We start from the raw sequence: 21,872 nt of genomic DNA on the forward strand, positions 1-21,872 counted from the left end.
ATCTCACGAATGTTAAATTAATATATTATTCGATTTGAATTTTTAAATTATAATACATATAAATTTTCTATTCCAAATAATTTGAATTTGGCGGACTGGTGCTTTTATTATCCAATTATATTGGATTGGATAAAAGTTCAATATGGCATCGTAACTCGTAAAAATATCCAAATTACAATCTTGAATGAAAATTACTTTTGAATCATTGAATTTTAATAATTATGATCGCTATTTTCGAATTTTACACATTAAAAATGATTTACATATTGAATTTATGAAATGCATAAAAAAAGGATAAAAAATTTTAATATTCTTTTTTGAAATTTTACTTTAATTTTTTATGAAGAGATGTGAGGTTATAAGAATTATTATTTAAATATAAAAAATAATAATTATTAATAAATTATTTAATAAAAATTTTATATATTTTTAAAAAATTCATATAGTAAACAGTGAAGAAACAGTATAACAAAATTCAACATTTTGTATTATTTGAATTTTTTCTAAAAAGATTTCTCCAAGTGTTATTTTTTCGATAATACAATGTATTAACAATTAAATGAAAAATAATATAATTTAAAACAATAATCATGTCAGAAGTAAATAGAAAGCCAGATACAAAAAAAAGAAAAGAAATGTTATATGGTAAATATGTGTTTAAATTAATTTTATTTCGTAATTTAATAATTTCATTTAAAATTATATAATTTGAAAAGAATATATATGTTAAATATATATTTTTATTATTTTTATTTATTTGATTGTTGTTTTATTATAATTATAAATGTATATAATAAAATAAGAAATTTATATAAAATTTTTAATTTATTAAAAAAATATAAAATAAATTTAAATTCATAATTCATATAGAATAAAAGATATGAATTTAATTTATTTCTATAGTAAAATATGAAATTATATATAATCTATACTTTTTTAACTGTAATGATATAATATATTTTAATATTTATAATGTTTGTTTTAATAATACCAATATTATGAATTTTTGTTTCAGAAACATTATTCTTGACTGGAATAGCAGGAATTTCTGCTATGATTGGTTTTTTTAATGCTTTAGCATCAGTTAAGAAACAGGATAGTAAACATTTTGATATTGGATTTATGGGAGGAAAAGGTCTTCAAGAATCTGGTGCAGCACTTGCTACAAGAGCTTTATTATGGGGTTCTGCATGGGCAGTTAGTGGTTGTAGTATACTTTTTTATGGAATTTGGAAACTATCTGGAGCTACTAATGCTAAAGAGTTTCGATTAAAAGCTGGAAATATTTTACCAAAAATACCAAAAAATGATCCTCCTCAAAGTAGAACTGAATTTGAAAATCTTACAGATTTATTAAAATATGTTTCAGAAGAATGGGGTAAAGAAAAATAATTTTGTTTACATTATATATATATGTACATATATAAATAAGAAAGAATATAATTGTTTTGCTCATCTTCGCACATCTAACATTTGATCTATAAGTTTATAAAACAAGAATAGAATTGCATTCATAAAAAGTTAGTTTCAAATATCTATACGTAAAATAAATTTAAAATCTTGTATTGTTTATTTATTATGTAAAAATTAATATTTATAATATATTATTAATAAATAATAAAAATTTGATTTATAATATCATACAAAACATATTAAATTTTACATATCTAAATAATATAAAAATTTATTTTAATTGTAATTCTAATAAAAGACATTTGATTAAAAAAAAAATATATATATATATATATATATTATTATATAGATATATATAATATATTATTATGTATAACTAAATTTAAGAATAAATCATTTAAATTAAAAAAATAAAAGAATGCAATTGATTTTTTATTATAAAAAAATTCGATTCATTTTTTTATAAATCAATTGAATTTCTTTTCTTTCATATGCTTATTTTCTTTCATTTAATTATTAATTTATTACAAAAACATATAACAGATATCACTAATTAATATTACAAAAATAATATTATAATTATAAATATATATAATTATAAATTTTCTATAAGAAAATTAAAAAATATTTGAAAATTCAAATTAAATTAGCTCTATTTCTATCATTTTTTTCACTTAAATTTAGATTTTAATTAATATTTTATATATCAAGTCTGACAGACTTATGCAACTCTTATAAATATAGATAAGGAGAGGAAATGATAAGAAAAAACAAATAAAATAAAAAATATCAGTGCTATCTCCAAAGTGCCATAAATGAAACATACATAAAAAATAATAAATAATACAAGAAGAATAAAGATAGAATAAATTGATTTTCAACATCATCTATCAGATATCAAAAATTTCTTCAATAAAATAGAATAAGTAATTAAAAATCCCATCTTTTGAAGAGTACTTTTAAAAAAATATCTTTGATATTCTACTAAAGATAATGCTAAAGACAATTTTGTTTTCTCTATATTCATATTTGTTTCTCTATTTACTATTCTTTCCATATTTCATTTGCAGTATTTTAGAGATGGTGTTGATTTCAATATTTTTACTCTATTTCTATCTTTCTTTCATTTCTTCTTATCTATATTTGTTCTGAAAAATTTATGCACTCAAAAAACGATTGCAAAGAATGACGCAATTTATAGTAAAATAAATATGTTATTGTTGTTTTACAAAAATTATTATTGTATTTGAATGCTCTTATTATTACAAATAAATAATCGAGAATAAGATTATAAATTATAAATTAAAAACTTAATTATGAATATCAATTTAGCTACTATACTATACGTAATATCTCAAATATTTATCTCAAAAGATTTTTTCATGATTTTTAATCTGATATAATTATCGAAAATATATAACATTAAGAAAAATGAAAAGATAAAAAGATAAAATAATAAACAAAAAAACAAAGAGAAATATTTTTTCAAAATATTCGATTTATTATCTTTTAAAACATGTTTATTATCTGTAAAGTAGTTATTAAAAGAATTAAAATTAATTTTCAAATAAAGAATTAATTTCTTTTTGATTGATATTTTCATCAGATTTAAACCATAAAATTTCAAGACCATCGTACATTGCGGGTGAAGCAACTGCTTCATACCACAGAAGGGGTAATTGATTGACATATGTTGAAAGTTTATATATATCATCAATCACATATTTATCACATTGATTAATATCAGCATTGTTAGGCAAAATAAGAAACCATAGATTTCCAAACAAAAATTCAATACTGCTTGTAAGATCTTCAACTACTACTTAATGGAATCTTTTTTGCATCATTGTTGCATGATATTTTATATGCGAACAATATTCTAACTTTAGTGTAAATGATACCACATTAAATGCATTCTCAAGTAAATAATATTGGTCAACCATGTTAACAGCACTGCTAATCAAATCTATTAATTGGTTCTCCTTAGTAATTATAATCGTGTCACGTCCATTAAGTATTTTACCAACTATTAATTGATAATTTTTTTCCAATTCATCATCATTGCATTCCTTTTGAACAGAAAACGATATCACAATTTCTTGTTGATTATCGGAAATACTTTTCTTTGCGATACCATTTATTTTTTTATTTTTTAAATTTTCATCAAAAAATGACATTTCTGTCATATTTTATATAAGATAAAAAAATCTTCTAAGATAAAAAAATTTATTTAATTTATTTTAAAAACTACACAGTTAAAATAAATACAAAATTATATTTACAAAATAAACTTTTCGAACTATAATATATTATGAAATAAATATATTTTATAAATATTAAATAACATTTATTTATTAAATTATTTTAAGAAAAAAGAATATATATAATTGAATAAATTCAATAAATTTAATAATAATTAAAAATTATTAAACTTTTTAAACTAAAAAAAACTTAAAAAATTTTTAAACTATTTCAGAAAAATTAATATTATTAATTTTAATTATATAATTAATAATATTTACTTGAACAAATAATGTTTAAAATTTTTTAGATAGAAAAAATTAGATTTAAAAAATATATATATTTAGTCAAGATATGTAGCATGATTTAATACAACTGGAACTTCTGAACGAACGAAAGAAGTAAAAATCGTAAATATAACTGCATGACTAACTGAATCAAATAATAAATACTTATTTATTAAGTATAATACTTACATTTACACATGTTATCTCTCTCGATCATATCTAAACAACGAGAAGTAAATAATCATGATTTTTTCTTATTTTTTGATTTTTTTTTTATAGAGATACACGTATCTTATTCATATATCCTAGATCATAGATCGATTACTTTTTTTGCATAATTATTTCAAAAATATAAATTTTTAAACTTATGTAGATTTTCATGAAAATTTTCTTAATATATTTATTTTTAATATAATACATTTATTAAAATTATTTGTGAATATAAACATTTTTTTTTTTTTCATTTTATCTATAAATGATTTAATGAATTCTTTATTTCGTTGAAGTAAAGTAAATTTTTTATAAAAAATATTAACAAATATTAACAAATATATTTATTTTATTCTCAAACTCAAATAAACGGATTTCCGATCCAAATCTAAAAATTTTTTGAAAAAAAAAAAAATAAAATAAAAAAAAAAGTATATATTTTTATTTTAATTTTTTCTCTTTAAATTCCGTTTTTTTAATTTATAAGCATCCTAAAATTGTAATTAGAAAATAAATTATTAAATTATTAATTGCATTTAAGATAATTAAGAAATTTTATGATTATATACAAATATTTTTATTTTCAAATACAACTAAATTCATAATCTTTCAGCTTTTTATACTAAAATACCATTGAAAAAAACATTCTTGAACAATTAATCTTTAATCAATCTAATATGTTTTTTTTAAAAATAAAATTCTTAATTAAATATTTGAAAATATATCAGATAATAGAGTAACTTCCTAAATGTATAGAATGTATTATTTTAAAAACATACATATATATATGTATATACTTATTGATAAAAAAGTTTCGAGTAAAAATTCTTATAAAAATGAAATAACAATATCATAATATACATTTAAAATGATATAATTAACATTATCTATGCATAAATTCGATTAAAATATTTATAAAATATATACACATTTTTTTGTTTTTATCATTGTTTTATTCTTAATTTTTATTCATTATGTTTATAACACATAAGTTTCTAAGAAGTTGACATTTGGATATTTGATTTAATTATTCTAATTACAGTAAATACATAAGATAATTATAAGTTTATGTCTGTATAAACATGTATAATCATAAATATATACGCATAAAAAAATTTATATTTTCAAAAAATCAAATTGAGATATGAAAAAAATTAAAACATAACCTGATTTGTTTTGTTGCTAATATAATTCAATGTTGAATTGTATTTATAAATTTTTTTTAAGAAATTCAATACACTGCACTCAAATATGTTTTTCTTTTCTCGTTTTACAATATGCTTCATTCATTTAAAATGTTATAATGTATACATAGTTTTTGCAAAATTAAAACGAAATTAATTATACGTTAAATTAATCACGCGTTCTCTTATATTATACGTAAAAAAGAAAGAAATGGAAGGAAAGTGAAAATATTATTAGTATGTCGATCTAATGACTAGATTATAACTTCGATCTAACTACACATTTAGCCATTGATACGATTTACATAGATTTGTACATTGCCTAAAATTTTATTTTCTTACTTCCTTTTAGATTGTTTTTTTCTTTACACTACTTTTTATTACATTTTTAATATGAATATTCACATATTTCTCTTACTACATTTCCATTATTATTTTTCTCTATTATATATCGTTTATAAGCGGAATTCACATATTTTTTCCTTTTTCATTTATTAATAAATTTAATTTAACTTCTCTTTATTTTGATATCAAATAATTTTCAATTTCTTTATGTTAAAATTAATATTTTATCAACTCAATGTTTATATTGCAAATTTTTAATAATATGTTATTAGACAATTATTTCTAAAACATTGCTTAAAATATATTTAAATTTAATTTCGTCTATAAAAGAACGAATAAATATAATGTTTAATCTTGATGATTAGAGATATTAACATCAAATTATTATAGTATATTAAAATCATTGAATATTACCATTTATAAATAAAATTCTACTTAACTTTAAATATATATCCAGAAAAGAAATCTTATTAATTTTTTTTCTGAAGATTTTTGTTAAATATTTCCAAATATAAGATTTCGTTTGTTAAATTTAAGTACACCTTAAGCTCTTTTATAGTTTTGTTATTTATTTTCTTGCATAACAATTCTAATAGTATTGTTAAAAATAAAACATCAGCAGAATTTATTAATTAAGGCTCGGATTCTGACCAATATCCCATTGAATTTCAATTCTGGGCCACTTTGTTTGAAGTACTGTTAACATAGGATTACTTTCCATAATACCCTTGATAGTACACTCTAGTAACACAGCTTGACCTTTATGATATATCACTTTATTTTCTGGATTGCTATGTTGTAGACCATTATAATGATACAACGGAAATGTATCTGGGCATGTTCGCGGCTCTTCAGGAAAGAATTCATCCATGAAATTAGTACGTAAAATAATTCCCAAATTTTCACTATCCAATTTTTTCTTCATTACATTGACACTATAATAAAAACAAATTGCAATTACAATAAGGAATTATCTCTAATCTTGGAAATATTTTCATACGAGTACATTCATTATCCTTTTTTTTTTTTATTTATTTCATTCCTATTCAATATTTATCAATTGTTTGCTGTTTTATAATTCAAAAGACGATTCTCGAAACATCTACTTTTATCAAATTAATTTTAATTACTGAAATACATATTGATATTTTTTTTCCATTACTTGCTACAAATTTTGATTCTGAATCTGTAATTATGAATCTGCAATTTTCCTATATTTTTTTCTATATTTTTTAAATTAAATTTTGCAGAAAAAAGTTATAATAAATTTTAAAAAGTTAGTGAAAATCTAATATTAAGAACCTACAAGAATTTTGTATGATTTGCGTCATACAGTTTGATTATACATATATATTGCTAAAATGTAACAAAAAAAAAAAAATAATAATAATATATATAGATACTCGATATTATTTTATTAAAAATTTAGTAATAATAGGTGATGTGTTAATACAACATATAAAAAAATATATATATATATAAATATATATTGTAAAAATAAAATAATTTATAGTTATAAAATAATTTAGTAATTATGTTTATTAAAGAATTTATAAGAGAATTTACAAACAAAAAGGAATTATATATTTTTATTTATTTAATTTATTTTTTTTATTTATTTAATATTTTATTAAAAATTAGATAATGCATTATTAAAAAGCTGAAAAGATATTCTTGTTTTGAGAATTTTTGTTTGAAAAATGTCAAATTGACACGAGATTAAAAAAATTAAGAATATAATAAAAAATTTAATAAGAATATTTGTTTTATAAAAATGTAATATAAGTTTAAATGTAATATATAATCTAATATAATATAAGAACAGATTATCCCTTATCTATCTTTTTTATTTAATATTTATTTAAATTATTTTATTTATATTTATTATTTATATTTATTTAATTTTTATTTAAAAAAAAATAAAATAAACATGTATAGTACAGTAAATTAAAATATATATATTATAATAGATTACAATTAATATATGTATAATCGAAATAACACATTTATTAAATTCCTATCATAATATTAATAAGCAATTATTTATAATATTTAACATAATAATATAATTATTCGAAAACATATCGAAATTAATTATGATATGGTTAAACAACTTGAAATAAAATTTTTTATTTTAATCTTAATTTATTTTTTATTTTAATCTTATTAAATCTAAAAATTTTAATATAAAAATGATATTATATTATCTTCTTCTTTAGGATTACTAGAAGTAGCAAAACGATGTATGATATACAGGAAATAGAATGACATGGAAAGAATAATAAAGGAGAAATAGAAGAAATGGAAGTGGAACAGTAGAAATGGAAATCATTGATTGAGTTATTATGAAAATTAGGATAGCGAACATGATCAATAAAATCAATATTTACACGTGTTTTAAAAATAATTACATATATAAATTATATTACTTATTAAAAAGAATCATTATTCAATTCAATAAGAAATATTATTAAAAATAAAATCTTTTTTCAAATTTGTTCATTTAAAAAAATATCTATTATGTAACTCATTTATAACTTTATAAACATAATGAATTTTTATTTATCTTGGATTCTAATAGATTCCATTAATTTTTAACGGAATATTATAACTTTTAAAAAAACAGTTTAATATAGATACAAAAATTATTTCATTATATTTATGATTTCAAGAATTTATATATTATTAATATATTAATAATATATTTATATATTATTTATATTTATATAATATTAAATTATAAAATTAAATTATTATTATTAAATATTTCATATTTAATATTTTAAATTAAATATTTCATATTTATAAGTCAGGAATATTCAAATTGACCATAATTTTATAGTTTATTTATATAATATGTTATAAATATAGTACTTATTAATATAAATATATTTTAGAAATTATAGATTAATAGATTATTTTCTATAAAGATTGAAATTTTGAAAAGAAGATATATGAAAATATATTATAAAACATATTAATATGAAAGCATATTTGATTATATTTGATTATAAAATAAAATGAAATCATATATTTTCACTTTTAAAAATAAATAATTATATAAAGTTCTATCTTATTAATTACTTAAGTGATAAATTATCATAGATTCTATCATAAATATCCTAAAATTCAATCAATGCATAAACTCAAATATATATTTTGGAAATAATAAATATTTAATTTTCCTGTCCAATCATAGATATAATTTAAAATAATTAAATATAATAATAATCTATAATAATATATATCTTATAATTATATATAACTTACTAATCTGAATCTGTAACCAATCCAAGTTCAGCAAGAACATCTTGTAACAAATTAGCAGGAATAAAATCATTTCCCTCTGGATCAAATTTTCTAAAAACTCTCTTTGCTTGATCCGCAGGTGTTTCAGGACTCACAAGTTTCTTTTCAGTAGAAAACAGTACAGTCAAATGAGTTTCTGAACCCAACACCCAAATAGGATTTGATGGAGATTTTAAAAAAGTTCCTACTTCACAATAACACAAATGTTCAAGAAGTGCAAGAAATCCTATTGCATTTTGTGTATCTATTCCTCGTAATTCTGAAATTTATATATTTTTTTAATATTAATAATATAAGAAATTTACTATAAAATATAATTTAATAATGCATTCAAAAATATTGAAAGAATCTATCTATTTTATTATACTTATATTTATTATATAGCAGAATTTAAATTCAATTTTAAGTTTATCTTTTCAAAACCATATTTATTTTATGTTACAATGATTATGTATTTATTCATTTTTAATTATATAATTTCTTAAAACAAAAAATAAATATATATACTTTTTTTTTCACAAATCAAATTCTCATTATTCTGTATAAATTTTGTTCTCCATATCAATTTAATATATAATAAATTTTTTTAAAAAATAAATCGTTAAATTTCATTATTATTAACTGATGAAATATGTAATTATATGTATTGTAATAATATGTAATATATGTAATTTATAATTATTGTAAATATATATATAATATAAATATAATTTTTGTTATAAAACCAAAAAAATATTTATCAAATAAAGAAAAATTTACTATGTTATCATATTATTGTAATTATTATATTTCTTAATAAATATTTAAAATATTTACATTATTATTTAATCATTTTTCAATTATTCTATTCAATTACTCTATAATATATAATACTATATAATACATATAATATTGTCTACATAGAATGATCTATGAAAAAAAATTGAAGAAAGATTTATGTATTAAATTAAACATTATTAAACAAACAGAACAAATTGACAAAAAATAATATATGCACACATACACATATACATTTACATTAAATTCCTTTTCATAAAAAATTAAATAAATTATATATTCAACATTTTTTTTATCTTTACTCATTTTCAAATTATTGTAATTAATAAATTCATAATCATAAATTTTAAAATATGAACGAAAACCTAAACACTTAAAGATAAAAAAAGAGAATATATATTTATTTATTCTATCTCAATATATCAACTAAATTTTTTATTAAATAAAATTTATATTACCTAATCAAATCCATATGTAATACAAAATATAAAAATATCTTACTCAATCCTCCAACATCTTGATCGTGATCCCATACATGACTAACTGCTCTTCCCGTAAGCATTAAATTTATAAGACTCTGATTTCCATAGCCATATGTTGAATCAATCATTGATTCTAATGGATCAGACATTTCTGAACGAATTTCAGTTACACCTTTTGTAACAATTATACTATAAAGAAGCAACAAAATTCCATATCGATCTTTTAACATCTCTAACCTCTCTAAAAAAAACTCTTCCACATGTTCAGAGGTATTAGTTGTAAAAAGTCTAAAAAAGAGAATTCATCATTATAATAAATATCAGATTTTATGTTCTACTTCAAACTACTTGAAAATTAAATATAGAATGAAGTAGTTAAATGAAATCACTTAAATATTAGACTTATTTGATATTATATGAAAAAAATTCACAAAAAACAAAATAATATTGCAAAAGATACAATGTAATAAAATTTTTTTCTCAAAGACATTTTTTTACATAAAATTGTTATTTTATAAATGGAATCTTATTTTTCGATATCATATGGATTATAAACATAAATACTCATAAACATAAATTGTTTATATTTATATCTAAATAATATTAATATGTGAATAAATTTGTAATTCTATGTCCATTCTAGATATTCAAAAAAATTTTTATATCTTTAGGATTAAATAACTCAAATCAGAAAGATATGATGATTCAAGTCGTTCAATTTTTTTTTTTTTTTTGCATTCTGTAATGACATTGAAAAAACAAATATAAATTTTCATTTAAAAAGTAACAATGATCTTGACATTTATGAAAAAAAAAAAAAAAAAAAAATTATAATCTTGAAAAAACATTGTTTTTAACATCACACAAGTGTGTTGTGTTCATCATCACAAATATATATAAATTATTTTTTTGAAATAATAAATTGTCCTAAAAAGTTTTTTATACAATAAATAAATAAAGCAGATATTTATTTTTTTATGATTTTTTTTTCCATTTTGTGCATTTATAAAAAACATTTAGTTTTTTTTTCCTAATGACAAAAATATAATTAATTTTTGCAATTATATGATAGATCAATTTTGCATTAATAAAAAATTTACTAAATTAAAATGTATTTTAAATGTAATTTGTATTCAAAGTTATTGTTAAAATATAAATAATCGACAAGTTTTCTTACCTCAATTGAGAATGAAAAAGATCGGAATCTACACTTCTGCATTCTTCATTCATTTCCATCAGTAATATTTTTTTTTTTGTTTCTTGATTTTCATTATTTGCTACATTTATTTCTGTTTCACGGTTTTCAATTTCTGGTATTTTTTCTACCCATTTGGTTTTCCTTCCATTGTCTTCATTTGAAAATTTACAATCCATGAAAACAATACAAAATTTTGGAACTTTTTCCCCAGCTGCCTGTTTTAAAATTTCTATAGAAGCCCGTACAAGGAGTTGATAACATGTATCTAAATTTATATTTTTCCAAGCTGAAACATCAGTCTCTGATAATAATTCCTTTAAAATAAAGGCTTGAACAGGAGCTATTACTGCACAAGGACCACCTTCTGTTTGTATCAATGCTGTTGGCTCATCGGGACTAAAATAAAATCCTAAAACAATAGAAACAAGTATAAAACAATGAGTTAAGTTATTTAAAAATTTGAATTTTTAATATGAATTTTAAATATTACTATTTGTAAATTAATATCCATATTAGTATTAAAATACTTATAAATATAATTATAATACAATATGTATCTTAAAATATTAATTACTGTTTATGTCAATTTTTATTAATGTCATTATATTTATAATTTATATTATGTTTAAGGAATGATTTTTATTTGTTTTGTGCATATATTATGTATATATATATATATTATAAATGAGATTGATTAAATATCTTTGATTAAAAATATAGAAAATATAAAAAAAATGATTCAAATTGAAATTATAAAAATGATATATTACATATTCTTATATTTGACATCAAAATAAATTTTTAAAATGCAATTTATTTTATATAAAGCAATTATCTCAAATTGTATATCAAGCAATACTAATGTCAATATTGCATCAAATTTGAAAATTCATATTTTGAAATTGATTTGTATAAGATCTATGTATATATATATTTAATGTTTTAAAAACATTTTAGAAAAAAAATAGTTTTAACAATATTTGATAAAAAAAAAAATAAATTTTCATTAAAAAATTTAAACATTGTCTTTATAAATTTTTTTAATTTTTTTAATTTTGCAAAATCAAATAAATCATATATTCTTTAGAATTCTATTAATTATTTTTCTATAATTATTTTTAATAATAATTATAAATAATTATAATTATATTATTTATATTTACATGTTTCTAAATAAACAACATATTTTAATATTTTGTATAATAATATTTTCAAATCTTTGTATAAAATCTTTGTAATGAAAAATTTGTAATGATAAATATAAATATGTTATTGTTTTAATAAAATATATATTGTATATAACAAAATAAAAATGTAAACAATTAAATAATTGTTGAATTGATCAAAATACAGTTATTTAGTATTGTTTAAAATATAGTATTGAAATTGTTTTACACATTTTTTACACTTAATGTAAAATATTAAATATTAAATATTAAATATTATTTAAAAATTATTTAAAAAAAAATTTTTTCAATCCATTTATTAAATTTAGAAATATTTAAAATTTCTTATATAATTGGCAATTGAGTTTTATAATAAATAAAAATTTAAAATAAACATAATATTATATATAGTAAGATATAATATATAATATATATTATATATAATATAATATATAGAAAAACTAAAAAATGATAATAAAAATGATAATAAAAACTGAAATATTGTTTTATATGTGTTATTAATATATTGTGACAATTCAATATTAATAATAAATAAACTAATAATTAGTAAAATGAAATCTATAAATTTTATAATTTCTATTATTTTGTAATAAAACTTTGATTTTTTATTTGTATAAAATACAATAATAGATAAGTTATCACTTATATAAAATATATATAAATTACTTTTATTTCAATAATTATTTCAATTAATAATTAATAATTAATAATAATTTTATTTCAATATATTATTAATTTATAATTGTGTATAAAATCTCTATATCGTCCGTTTATTGTGAAATGAAAATAAATAATTAATATGTTTTATTTATTATTAACATATTATTTAATTAATAACAATCATTATTATTAATTAAATAATGTTAATAAATAAATAAATGGTTTTGAAATTGAAATGGCTGAACTAAATTAATAAATTCTAAAAATAATTATTCTTAATTTTAAATATTTATTAGTTAAAAAATTATGAATATGTAAAATTTAATATTTTTAACATATAAATTAGTTCTATTGGTCTTATATATAATCATATATCAATATGATCAATAATTATATAATAAGATTGATGAATTAATATAAATAATATAAATAATATATGTTTATAATATAAATAATATAAATAATATATTTGTATTCCAAATAAAATATTGAATACCTAATTTTTTGAATGCAAAAAAAAATCATTAAGTTTAGATCAAAATTATATTACATTTAAATAAATAAATTAATATAATATATACTTATAATTTTTAATAAAGTAATTTTCTGAGTTTAAGCTTATATTTTTAATATATATTTATTGAATAAAAAATAAATTTTATTATTAAAAAACAAAAAATCAATAATTTTTTATATTTTAAAAATTTATTTATTTTAACTTTCAAATTTATTTATTATAACTTTCAAAAATATTTAAACAAAAATAATATTATTTAATTTAAAATATATACTTAACTAATAATATAAGAATTATTATTTTATTACTCATATATTTGACAAAATTTTATATATTTTATGACAGGAATATATAATTATTAACAATCAAAGGGCTATTTAAAATATTAATGAACATTTATCATATTAATAAACATCAAATTTCATATCAAATATGAAAGCATAGTAACAAGTGCTTAATATAAGTCTTATAGCATTGATTTTTTATAAAATATCAAATTTATTAAACATTATTTCATTCTTTATAAATAAATAAAATTAAAAACGTTTATTTATTAGAAATTTATATTTAATTATATTTAATAATTTAATATGAATAATCTGAATTTCATTATAAAAAAAAAATATAAAAATATAAACTTACCTTGAGCCCATCGTTTGAAAACATCTTTTTTAATACTATTACCCCAGAGCAATGTCTTGATGGAATGTACAAACTCATCATCGCACTGAACGACATTTTCAGCCATTATCCACGTGTTTTTTTTTATTATTAGAACATTAAGGTGTTGCACAAATACAAATTATTTCAACATAATCATAATACCCTTTTATAATTCTATCGAATCAAATTATTTTATTATTATTTCTGCCAATTACAATTGTATTGTATAACCTATTTAGTGAAAGAAACAATCACCCAGTACTTCGCCATTTTAGATATTGCATAGTTAGTAAATATATAAGATGGGTGATATCTATTTTTCATATTTAAAAAGTAAGACCTTATTTTCATGACAAATTTTCTTTAAACAACTATTAATAGATTTTGTATGTCAAATGTGCATGCGTGCATGATGTATGTATGCGCGCGCGCGTATATAGATGGTTGTGTGCATAGCATATTAAAATCTTCCATTCATTTAATTATTTATATTAAAAAAGTAAAACAATTTTTTTAACTAAAAATATGAAATAAATATATTTTATGTTTACATATGTTTTCAATTTGATTATTATAACTTTGATTATTATCAACTTGATATATATATATAATATATATATATATATATATATATATATATATATATACAAATAATTATTCTAAGCTTTATATGTTTTAAAATTTTATCCATCATTTAATATTTTTGTATATTTTAATATACAATATATAATATAATAATATAATATATTATTATATATAATATATTTTCTCTTAAAGTAAAATAAATCAAAAAATTAAATTTTTGAAATTTTTAAAAATTAAATAAAATCTTAATTTTCAGTGTATAAAATTTTATAAATTGAAATTTGACTTATTATTTATATATTTCAATCACTGTTGCATAATTATTGCATAGTTGCATAGTATACATCATTTCGTATATGTAATGGTTTAATAGTAATTGACATAGAATAATTAATGTTTAATTAACATACATAGCACAAGAATTGATATCGTGTTGATGATGGTTTAAAAATTAAATAATGTTTAATGTAAGTATTTAAATTTATATTATCCTTAAAAATAATCTGAATTTATTATAGACAATAATTAGAACAGGAATTATTTATAAAATTATTTAAAACATTTATTAAATATTAAATAAAATGAATAGTTATTTCATCAATAATTAATATTTAAAATAAGAGTAATTATTATTTAAATATAATAAAAATTTATATAATTATTTAATTCAATAAAATAATTCTTTTTCGATTTCAATATTCTAATAATAATAAAATTGAATTATATTCTAAGAATAAAATAATTTGATTTATATTATTATTTTTTAATGTTCAAATTCAACTTTTATGAAGTAAAATTTATTAAAAATATATTATATATTAATATAATATTATATTCATAATAACAATTTTATTTAAGTTATCCGCCACATATATAATTTTTACTTTTTCTGTACAAGATGTCGTTCTTATCTGAAAGAGAATATCCGGCTATAATATAGAGAAGTTTCAATCTGTTTTGTATGACGTGGCTTGCAAAACAGTATAGCTTTAAAAACTCCGTGCCTAGCAATGGGGATGTATTTTCAATAAATAATATTGTGCTCACAACGAAATGTGTTTTTGAAAGCGTATGAAGAAAGTGTTGTGATCTATCTAATTTTAAAAACTTTCTATGATTGATAATACTCTGGTAAGTTACATTTTGTTATTTGTATTATAATATATATAAATATAACCCTATAAATGCTTTAGATACATTATACAAATTCTATTTTAAAGTAATAATATGTTTTTAATAAAATTTAAATATGCAATCTAATTATATTTTTTTTTATTGAATTTCAGTTTTTAATGGTTTTGTTACATAAAATAACAATTGACTTTTTTGTTATTAAAAGAAATTTACAAAACTTAATCTTTAAAAAATATATATATATATATAAAAATATATTATAATTATTTATTATTTTTATAGTTACTGCCAATAATTTAGTGTTTGAAAATATTGTTAATATTCAATCTTTTTTTCATTTTTTACTTGATTGTTATAAAATAGAAATTTAAAAGTAAAAGCTTAGTAGAAATCTATAACAAATAATATGTAATATAATTGAAATGCATTATTTGAAAGTATTAAAAATGACATTAGAATAAATTAGAAATATAAAAAAAAAGCTTTCATATATATTTATTATAAATATTAATAAAATATTTAAAATATATTCAAAAATTCAAAAATTAAATTTCAAAACTGATTTTAGTAAAGAGATGATTGTTCTCATGACTGGTTTATAAATTATTTGCTTATTAATATTTTTAATTATACAGAATATTTTAAAATTAATATTGAATCTATATTATGCACTTTAATAAAGACTTATAAAATTAAATGTTTTATATTATATATTTGTTATATAATTGTTATATATTATTATATTCATATAAATATCATAATAAATTATAATAATTATTTTTTTTTAAATTCACAAGCATTCTAAAATTTATAGGTGTATTAATGAATGAAATAAATATATATATAATTATAAAAGCTTACATTCTACTAATAATTATTTATATCTATATTAATCTTTAAAAATGTGTTTGAAATAAATAATTAATGTGCATAAAAATATTTTAAATAATATTATTATTAAACATATATAATATTTTTTTAAAAATAAAAGAATTTAGATGAATATATTTTATTGTAAATTTGTTGTCATTCAAATAAAAATTTCTTATAAAAATGATATATTTTTAATATATATAATAATATAATATTGATATTTTTGTTTCATAAATATTAAATAATAATTAAAATATATTTTAATAATTAATAAATCAATAAATTATTTGATTAATTAATTAATAACTATATAAGAATATGAAATATAAATATAAGAATAATCATTGAAAAACTTATCATAATACATGTTAGTTTAATTGAATATCTTTAATATATATAAATAATATATAATAAAAAACATTTGTTTATATACATAAATGATATGATTATATTTATATACATACCAGTTTATATTTATACATAAGATAAGAAAAATACATCTGTAATTTATTAACTTCAAATAATGTCAATTATTAAATATATTTTTTATATGCAAATTGATATTTATATAAGAAATATAATTCTCTATGTTAAAACTATTAATTTCAATTGCATTGCAGACATTATATGTATTATCTATATCAATATCTTTCAAGTGATTAATATATTTAAATCATTTTTTTTATCCATTTACAAATAGTAATCTATATTTCAATAATATGATTAATCAAAATTTTATAAATTTTAAAAATTCTGTAAATTTATAATATATTAGAAATGTATTATAAGTATTTCTTAAAATAAAATATTCATTAAACATATAATTCTAAAAAAATTAAATTGAATACAATTGAATATATATATAAGAATATATATTTATTTTTGTACAAATAATATTTATTTATTAATATCTATTAAAAAATAAAATTAATACGAATTATAGAATAATTTGATTTTAATGATGTATAAAAAATTTCATTAATATATTACATTATAAAAAAGATAAATTAGATAAATTAAAAAACTTTTTTTTTAAGGACATTAGTTATTCTAAGTATTAATATTGATATTAATAGGTTAAGTACATCATTTTTTCTAGCTATCATATCATAATGTACGTTATCGTTTAAATTGCGTTTAAAAATATCACACAATTTACATTTATTAAAAATAATATCGATTTCAATATTAATTTGATTATTTTTCTTGAAAAACACAAAATTAAAAAACTATTTCATATAAAACATAAAAGTAGTATTTGAAGGAAATTTTAATTGAAGAAAAATAAAGAAGAAAGTACATTTTATTTCATTTGATATTTATAACATTACTTTTTAATTCAAAATGAAGAATAAACAAATAAAAAAATATACTTCCTCTATTTTATATTTATATATTTTATACTCTTACATTTTTTTATTTTAAATAAATATTTAAATTGCCATATTACCGGAAGTAATTATTGTAAACTTGCCTACACAGATATATCGTTTATTTGCAACAATATATATATACCAAAAAATAAAATATATATATGTATAATTTTAAAGAAAATAAATTTAAATGTTTTCAATTTTTATAAGAATATTTGAAAATTATATTATATTATTAGTTATTAGCAAATTGAAAGTTCTATATTTAAAAATTCACAAAACTACTATAAAATAAAAATAAATAAAAATGGTTCTTTTTATATTAATAATAAAAAAATTGCAATTTTTAAATTATAGATTATTATTGTAATAAATGAGCGATATGCAATCTAAAAATTATGTAATTATATTGTAATTATATTTAAATAAAAAATTATTTATATTACAATTTATGTTTAGATTAATGTAGCAATAGAAACGAATTTAAATATTCGAATCTAATTTTTATTTTTTTATTTATTGTATAATAATAATAATAGAGCAAATATTTTAATGTGATTAAATATAAATTAGAACAAAAATTATTATAGATAAAAATTATGTTTATATAAATTTAAAAAATTATCTATTTTATATATATATATATGTTTCATATACATATGTATTAATTCTTACTTTATACAAATTACTTATATAATTATTATTAGAGTTTGAGTAAATATATTATATATTTTAGTAAATATATATTTAAGAAATTGACTTATTATATGACTTTTGAAAATATATCACATTAGTGAATATTACAAATATAATATAATAAAACATATTTAAAGAAAAAATAATATATTTATTAAATATTTTATAAATCTAAGAAAATTAATTGAAATAAGATAAAAAATTAAGGTAAACAATATTATAAATACGAATATATTTTTTTTATAATATGTGTATTAAATATATGCATAATGGGAAAATAGGAGACGAAGAATGAGAAAGGAATTATAATTTAATTCTCGAAATAAAAAGACAGAAAATAAGAAATAAATGAATATAATAAGTGCATAAATATACATAAATATAAATCTAATAATAAATTATAATATTGACAAATTTTTCGCAATAAAAAAATAGAAATGCGCCTGAAAGAAAAGCACATATTATATAAATCTTAATATATTGTAAAGATTGTTATGTACATATATGTATCTACGTACTATCATATTTAAGGATTTGATAATTTTCGAACTGAGCATATATTCATATATGTGACAATACAATAAATTTTGTATTATGTATTTTCTATTATGTAATTATTATTTCATTATTCTAAATAATTTTATATATATATATATATATATATATATATATGTATGTATGTATGTATGATTTAAGAGCAGGATTCCATATTGATTCGCAAATTTTTATAATATTTAAATAATCTATTAATTTTATATATTCATGTACAAATTAGATTGAATATTCAATATCTATTTTATTATTTTGTTTTCAAAAAATATAATTACATATATTGTTTTAAGAAATAATCTTTATAAATAATCTTATAAATAATCTAAAGTTTTATTTATAATGTCATATATTTTTTCAATGAATTTTCAACATCAATACTCTTTTTTGAATAAAATGATTTATTTTTATTATATTAATATACATATATATTATAATATGAAATATAATTAAAATGAATATAATTGTATAAATATGTTCCTATTTTTCTAAAAAACAAATTTTATCGTATTTATAATATTATAAAAGAATACAAAATTGTATAAGAATAAATATATTATTACTATTTCAAAATTTATTAATATTATTAATATTATTAAATATTATTAAATTGATTGCAAATCCAAAAATATGATATAATAATTAATCATTGATAACAGTTTCAATTAGTTTTTGATTTAAAACGAATATTTATTCTATTTATTCTATCTATATTATTAATATTTTATTCTATGCATTCAATTTTATTGAATATGATATATATAATATTTATTTATATAGTCGTATTCTGTATATAATATATAAATATTATTTATATTATTGAGGTTATTTTTCAACGAATCATATACTATTAAATTTGTTTTGAATGTACATATATTACATTATATTACAAAAATAATAAAAATATGTTATTTTATTTAAAATTTGAACGACCTTGAAATAATTAAATGTATTTTTTTAAGAAAAAAAATTTTAAATTTTAAGATATCTGTTTCTACAAATTTTTAAAATTTTCTTCTTTTGTGATTTATTATTTTATAGAAAATATAACAATAAAGATATTTTACACATAAACAATTAAATCTCAATAATTTAAATTTTTAGAAAAAAGGTAAATATTTTTGAATGATGGAGGTTTCATTTTATCGAAAAATTAAAAGATTTAACAAACAGAAATTTGATAAATTTTGCATAAGAATAAATATTTTTTCAATTATTCGAGAGATCAAAGAAAAAAAAATTTATAAAATGATTATTTCTTAAAAATATTTAATTTTATTGACTTTAATATATATAAGTTAAGATTTAAATATTATAAAATATTTAATCAATATTTATAATCAAACTTTATAAAATATAAACAAAGAAAATACGTGAAATGTCTGCAATGTTATATGATAAAAAATATAACACATAGAAAAATATTGATAATGTATAATTTTTAAACAATTTTTTTTATTAGTTTTTATTAATCTTCAAAAATCATTTTATAAAAAATTATTTTTTAAATAATATGTATTTAAATTTTACTTAAGTAAATATAAAATTCAATTATAAATAAAAATAAGGTATTTAATCTATTCAAATCAATTACTATTAAATTTATTTATTTATATTAAAAGTCTGTTTACTGTTCATTCTGAAATGTGAAAGGGTCTTTTCATATGTACAACTATGAATCGGGTCTCGGTACGCGCATCAGCAACACCGAGCTCTCCAAATCCGGGAGAGTAGCGCCGCTCGCGGGAATAGCCTACCAGCGGAGCGGTACTCGCTCTGCCCGTTTCGTGCGCCAACGAAATATCTTCGACTAGACTGAAATCTTCTTCGGGCACCCAATATAAAAAGTAAGTTCTTGAATTTTATTTTTTCATCGACAATATTATAATTATATTTTTATTATTTATACCTTGAAATATTTTAGAAAAGATAGTTTCTTTCTTGTTCTTAATCCTTTACATTTTATATTTTACGTTCTTTCATGAATACACATACACAAATTACATATATGCATATATATGAATATATTTACAATATTACGTATAAGTAATACGTATAATGATAAATATATGCGCAATATATATATATATATACATATATATAAAATATATATATATGCATATAGATTATATACATTAATGTGTATGTATATATTTACCCATATATATATATATATATATATATATATA

The 21,872-nt window shown here is 16.9% G+C and overlaps 3 protein-coding genes across 11 annotated transcripts in view; 2 read left to right on the top strand and 1 right to left on the bottom strand.

Moving 5' to 3' along the window:
* Positions 1 to 317: 317 nt before the first annotated feature.
* LOC122714557 (transmembrane protein 242) lies at positions 318 to 8,098 on the top strand. 3 transcript variants are annotated; one of them, XM_043935990.1, is made up of 4 exons: positions 318 to 350; positions 447 to 645; positions 1,016 to 1,378; positions 7,900 to 8,098. In XM_043935990.1, exons 2-4 carry the CDS (start codon positions 591 to 593, stop codon positions 7,941 to 7,943), a joined length of 462 nt encoding a protein of 153 aa, XP_043791925.1. In that variant the 5' UTR covers positions 318 to 350; positions 447 to 590; the 3' UTR covers positions 7,944 to 8,098. The 3 variants fall into 3 exon arrangements, with proteins under 3 accessions (XP_043791925.1, XP_043791924.1, XP_043791926.1); XM_043935989.1 differs by having other exon boundaries at positions 338 to 355; XM_043935991.1 differs by lacking the exons at positions 318 to 350; positions 7,900 to 8,098 and having other exon boundaries at positions 384 to 645; positions 1,016 to 1,638.
* LOC122714556 (ubiquitin carboxyl-terminal hydrolase MINDY-3 homolog) lies at positions 6,229 to 14,779 on the bottom strand. The gene is made up of 5 exons (XM_043935986.1): positions 14,453 to 14,779; positions 11,426 to 11,855; positions 10,268 to 10,536; positions 8,951 to 9,248; positions 6,229 to 6,615 (listed from the first exon to the last, which is right to left on the bottom strand). Exons 1-5 carry the CDS (start codon positions 14,556 to 14,558, stop codon positions 6,309 to 6,311), a joined length of 1,410 nt encoding a protein of 469 aa, XP_043791921.1. The 5' UTR covers positions 14,559 to 14,779; the 3' UTR covers positions 6,229 to 6,308.
* A 1,272-nt stretch (positions 14,780 to 16,051) lies between these two features.
* Positions 16,052 to 21,872, top strand: part of LOC122714606 (protein Gawky) — a 45,981-nt gene continuing 40,160 nt past the window's right edge. For 6 of the 7 annotated variants that reach the window (XR_006346675.1, XM_043936081.1, XM_043936085.1 and 3 more), the window contains exons 1-2: positions 16,052 to 16,189; positions 21,337 to 21,530. The gene's annotated coding sequence lies outside the window, so the exon portion shown is untranslated. Of the gene's footprint in view, positions 16,190 to 21,330; positions 21,531 to 21,872 lie in introns of those variants that run through there. The other variant, XM_043936082.1, reaches the window with a different exon arrangement.

The sequence above is a fragment of the Apis laboriosa genome, unplaced genomic scaffold (assembly GCF_014066325.1).
Source record: "Apis laboriosa isolate Shangri-la unplaced genomic scaffold, ASM1406632v1 scaffold33_cov142, whole genome shotgun sequence".
Taxonomy (NCBI): Eukaryota; Metazoa; Arthropoda; class Insecta; order Hymenoptera; family Apidae; genus Apis; species Apis laboriosa.

Excerpts from the sequence above, each read along its gene's own strand:
- LOC122714557 (XM_043935990.1), top strand. The coding sequence starts at position 591 with ATGTCAGAAGTAAATAGAAAGCCAGATACAAAAAAAAGAAAAGAAATG. Across the intron at positions 646-1,015 it reads AAGAAAAGAAATGTTATATG|AAACATTATTCTTGACTGGA; the intron begins GTAAATATGTGT and ends TTTTTGTTTCAG. Across the intron at positions 1,379-7,899 it reads ATATGTTTCAGAAGAATGGG|GATTACTAGAAGTAGCAAAA; the intron begins GTAAAGAAAAAT and ends CTTCTTCTTTAG.
- LOC122714556 (XM_043935986.1), bottom strand. The coding sequence starts at position 14,558 with ATGGCTGAAAATGTCGTTCAGTGCGATGATGAGTTTGTACATTCCATC. Across the intron at positions 10,537-11,425 it reads CTTTTTCATTCTCAATTGAG|ACTTTTTACAACTAATACCT; the intron begins GTAAGAAAACTT and ends TCTCTTTTTTAG. Across the intron at positions 6,616-8,950 it reads TTGGTTACAGATTCAGATTA|TGTCAATGTAATGAAGAAAA; the intron begins GTAAGTTATATA and ends TTTTTATTATAG.